At 36.9% G+C, this 4,808-nt stretch overlaps 1 protein-coding gene across 1 annotated transcript; it reads right to left on the minus strand.

Moving 5' to 3' along the window:
* Positions 1–1,935: 1,935 nt before the first annotated feature.
* LOC129776595 (succinate--CoA ligase [ADP/GDP-forming] subunit alpha, mitochondrial) lies at positions 1,936–4,049 on the minus strand. Its single transcript, XM_055782328.1, has 4 exons — positions 3,840–4,049; positions 3,124–3,569; positions 2,530–2,814; positions 1,936–2,468 (listed from the first exon to the last, which is right to left on the minus strand). The coding sequence occupies exons 1-4, from the start codon at positions 3,874–3,876 to the stop codon at positions 2,253–2,255; spliced, it is 984 nt and encodes a 327-aa protein (XP_055638303.1). The 5' UTR covers positions 3,877–4,049; the 3' UTR covers positions 1,936–2,252.
* Between the last annotated feature and the right edge of the window lie 759 nt (positions 4,050–4,808).

A 4,808-nucleotide genomic window follows, 5' to 3' on the forward strand; every position in this document is an offset into this window, starting at 1 on the left:
ATCACAATATAATAAAGTAAAAACGAATCAGTTCAGCCATCTTATCCAGGATAAATTCCATAAAATTAATGATGGATTGAAAAAACTATCTCTCACTAGAAGACATAAAAGATGGGATACTTTAGGATCAATTTGGAAATTCATTGCAGGCAGTCCCGATGCAAATGATTTAAGAATGATTAATTCAACTATCAATAATATAATTGATGAAAATAATAAGCAGGTCAAAATAAATAGAAAAATTACAACACAAATGAAAGAATACATATGTAAAACAAGTGAAGCAATATCCCTCTTTAATTCAAAGGCTTTGGAAATTCATTCCATTAATATTCTTTCGTTTATAATAATATTCGTAATATCTTTTTGAAAAACTAGAAAATATATTAGACAGTATGACATTAGCAAAGTTAGGACTTATCAGTGAAAAAATTCTAAGCACTGATGAATTAGACGTAATAATACAGGATCTAAGAAGCCAGAATTTGACAATTCACACTAATCTCGATGCGCTGAACTACATCGAAACATCCGTGGCCACCAACGATAAAGAGATGGTACTTCTTATCAAAACCCCCGTTTTGGACAACCGGATCTTCAGGAAAATCCATGTTTACCCAACCATACAGGATAACAAGCAAATATACCTTACAAACAGGCTATTTCTAGCACATTCCAGTGGGAATTACATTACGAAGAATCTGAATCAAACAATTTTCGACAGAAATGAAATCAAAAGAGATGTATCTGAATGTGTACCAAAACTACTAAACGGTGATCAAGCCAAATGCAATTTTACATCCTACATTCCTAAACAAGAGGTTCTACATCTGGATAATCAACATATTTTGATGAACTCAATAGATAACATCCATGTGGAAACCACGTGTGGAATAACTAACAAAACCCTGAACGGATCATTCTTGATCACGTTCCACAATTGCACCGCCATACTCAATAATGTAACCTACAACGCAAACAGGATAAACCTAGGTGGAAACCCGACTTATCTACCATTAGACAGTATCGTTGTCGAACAACAACACAAAATAGTCAACATCAGTTTGGAACATTTACATAATCTGCATTTAGAAACAAGGCAAATATTGGACCATATATATAAAGGCTTACACTGGAAAACAACTTCAATTCTGGGTTCATTCCCTATTGTAGTTTTTGGTATCATTATTCTGTTCTTCCGTTTTCACAGATCTGAAGTTAAAATCACAACCCAAACAAATCAACCCACAATTACTGAGAACAGCAGATACAGGGAGCCGACCATTGAAGATGTGATGGATACGGAGCATCATCACTAAGGAGGGAGGAGTTAACGATCGAGCATCGCATGGAATTTGCAGACCAGGCGAATATTATGCTGCTTGGCTGATAAAACATCGGATCCGCTAGCGAAGGAATTGGAAGCGTGATCATAAAATAAACATCATCCAAGGCCCGCCCGCATGGTGCTGAGTTGACATATTTAGGGTTTAGCTGATAAACGATCATGTTAGCATTAAGAGAAGAATAAAGTTAGTCTTAGTTTGACCGTCAAATGGAATACATCATTTTTTAAAAAGTAATCCCGTACCCGTTTATTTTAAGATGGGAAAAGTGGGAGACAAACAAACCTTCCGCTACTATTTGATGCGTACTGAGCCTAGAAATACTTTAATATCAAGATTGTGGCTCTAGCGCCCACCCTCATATGTTCGTTTTTATGTGTTTAATTTTTTTATCATTTTCATCTGTTTATTTGTAATTTATATGCTAATGGTCCATTCTCATCGGATGTTCCGGATGCTGCGGATAATGCGTGCTGATTAACTCTCTCCTTAGTAAAAAGCTAGGTTATTCATTTTTATCAAATTTTGAAATGTTGCATTTCAGAGAAGAACGATTCGGATACATACCCCACAATAAAACACTTCAACGAATGGTAGTAGTAGTTATTATTTTGAATCTTTCACACATTTAATTTTTTGTTACATCCAATGTCATTAGCAGTGTGTGTCATGATACATTTACCAAAATGTATATTTTATAACATTAAAAAAAATGATAATTTTGAATTCAGAATTTTCGTAACACTTTTGAGTGACACGTTTCAATATGATAACAAAAGTTCACTTCTAATAACGATATATCGATGCGAAATAATTTATTGTAAATAAAACAAAGACCTTATTATCATGAAAATTGATCCATGCGTGTTCTAGGCTGTATATTCACTTTTGCGTTGCACAGGATATTTAGGCAAGTTCTAGTCTCTTCATTTCCTTATGTAATTCTTTGCCCATTTGAGCAGGACTTCTTGTAACGATGACACCAGCTTTTTCCAGAGCATTTATTTTATCTTGTGCGCCACCTTTGCCACCCGAGATGATTGCTCCAGCATGACCCATGCGACGTCCTGGTGGCGCAGATAATCCGGCAATAAACGAAACAACTGGTTTGGCTTTGATACCCTTTTGATCAGGAAAACGATTATGAAACGTAGTACATAGTATAAATATTCGATGTTCTCACCTGATTATATTGCATCAGATAATCTGCAGCCTTTTCTTCTGCAACACCACCGATCTCACCAATTAATATTATACCCTTAGTTTCGGGGTCTTTTATAAACACTTCAAGGCAGTCAATAAAGTCGGTGCCATTAAATGGATCGCCTCCGATGCCGACACAGAGTGTTTGACCCAAGCCAACTTCGGTAGTTTGGTGAACTGCTTCATACGTCAGCGTTCCCGAACGAGAAACCACTCCGATTTTACCTCGTTTATGAATATGTCCGGGCATTATTCCAATTTTGCACTGTAGAAAAAAGTTATTTTGGATTAGGAAAACATTTTAACACATTAGAGTTTCTGACAAAAATTTTACTTTGTAAGCACTAAATCAAATTCAATTCAAATTTTACAACTCATTGGCCAATTGAACAGATTGGAACGAAATTTAATTATTATCATGCTCATCTTCATAGAAATTCTGAAAATCTCAAGACATGAAAATCAACTCAGCAAAATTTACATTTCCTTATCTTTGGTGCCGTTGAGAGGTACATTTTTTTTGGTATATGGAAACAACTAATCATTTTTTCATTTCAAATTTTGTATTGCTTACTTGTTCTGGAGCGATGATTCCTGGGCAGTTTGGGCCTACTAAGCGAGATTTGTCTTGCGCAAGAAGAGCATGTTTCACTTTCACCATATCATGCTGTGGAACACCTTCTGTAATGCATACAACTAATGGCATCTCTGCTTCAATCGCTTCTATTATAGCTTTAGCTGCACCAGGAGGTGGTACATAGATTACAGTGGCATCTGCGCCTGTTGCCGCTTTCGCATCTTTAACAGTATTAAATACTGGAAGATCCAGATGAGTGCGGCCACCCTTGCCAGGAGAAACTCCGCCAACTAATTTTGTGCCATATTCTATAGCTTGTTGGGAATGAAAGGTGCCTTGTTTGCCCGTAAAACCTTGACAAATCACTTTTGAGTTCGAATTTAACTTAAGATTTTTTCGTGTCGATTCATAGCTCGCGAAACGAACGCTTGTTGTAAAACTATCTGTGAATAAAAAGCGAACCATATCAATTGAACTCGCCTAATATTTACGACAATCAAGAGTGAATGTTGGATTCTGCATTAGTATTGATAACGACACGATTATATTCAAAGAGAATTCATTGCAAATAATAAAACACAAGCACGCCATATGTAGCGGCTGGACAAATTACACATAGGAAGTGATAATTTTAGAAACAAGGTTACATAATTTCCCAATACATTCCAACAATGAACGAATTTCAATTTTGGCCAGGCGAAAAATTTACTTACCTTTAAACCGAGAAAATAGTCTTGCAGATGCAGCCATTTCAAAATATTACTTTGGTTCACACACTTTTTAATTGCGACTATCTCAGGAATATAAAAATTTATTCTAACGGCTTTAAATAGAAAAAGTCGCGATTAAAATTGTTTTTTTCTATTAATCGGCCTTATCTGGTTGGTTTTACGTCAATATAGAGAAACGTCTAATGAATTGATTTGACAGAGAGGTACATTCACGGTTGTTGTATAAATACTGGGGTAGAGTAGAAGGTGAAGTATATAAATTTAGTGAACAAGACTGATGACGTCATTAATTACATCGAATATGAAAAAACAAAAAAAGTCACAGGAGGGTTGTGTCCAAGACACGACCGCATAATTGAGGTAGGATTCCGTTAGACTATCTGTTGTTTTGGCTATGTTTGAAGAACCACATTGCTAAAATCTTCGATAATGATTTGGTGGCCCGGAAAAGGGCCGTTTTGTCTGGTTGTTAAGTATTGTTTCTTCACTCTACCAGTGTTCACAACCGAGTGATGACGATAGATGGATGGTGATCAGTCATTGGATGGTGCGTGTCACGATAGAAGATGCCAAAGAGGAACGAGATATGATGAAAGCCGCCCTCTGTGGCCCTGAACGAGATGGCTCCTGTGTTATGTATGGATAAGTAGTTAGCGCTCAACTTTCGTGTCGAGCAGACGCGTGTTGTTACTATTGCCACGAAAGTCGATCTCATACTATTTGAAAAGTTATCGTCAGCTGTCTTCAGCCCACGTGGCTACGGTGAACCGTTATGTGGCTACGCGATGATCCGTCGCGAAAACACCTTTCGCATTGATTATGCGAATTTACCGAAAAAACCTGAATATCCAAAAATCCACGAGTTCTGTGGCACGGTGCTAGGTCTAAAGCAAGGGGAAGTGACGCGTATACAGTGTAGTAGAACACTGGGTTGCGCATTTGTGAAAGTCG

The sequence above is a fragment of the Toxorhynchites rutilus genome, chromosome 3 (genome assembly GCF_029784135.1).
Source record: "Toxorhynchites rutilus septentrionalis strain SRP chromosome 3, ASM2978413v1, whole genome shotgun sequence".
Lineage (NCBI taxonomy): Eukaryota > Metazoa > Arthropoda > Insecta > Diptera > Culicidae > Toxorhynchites > Toxorhynchites rutilus.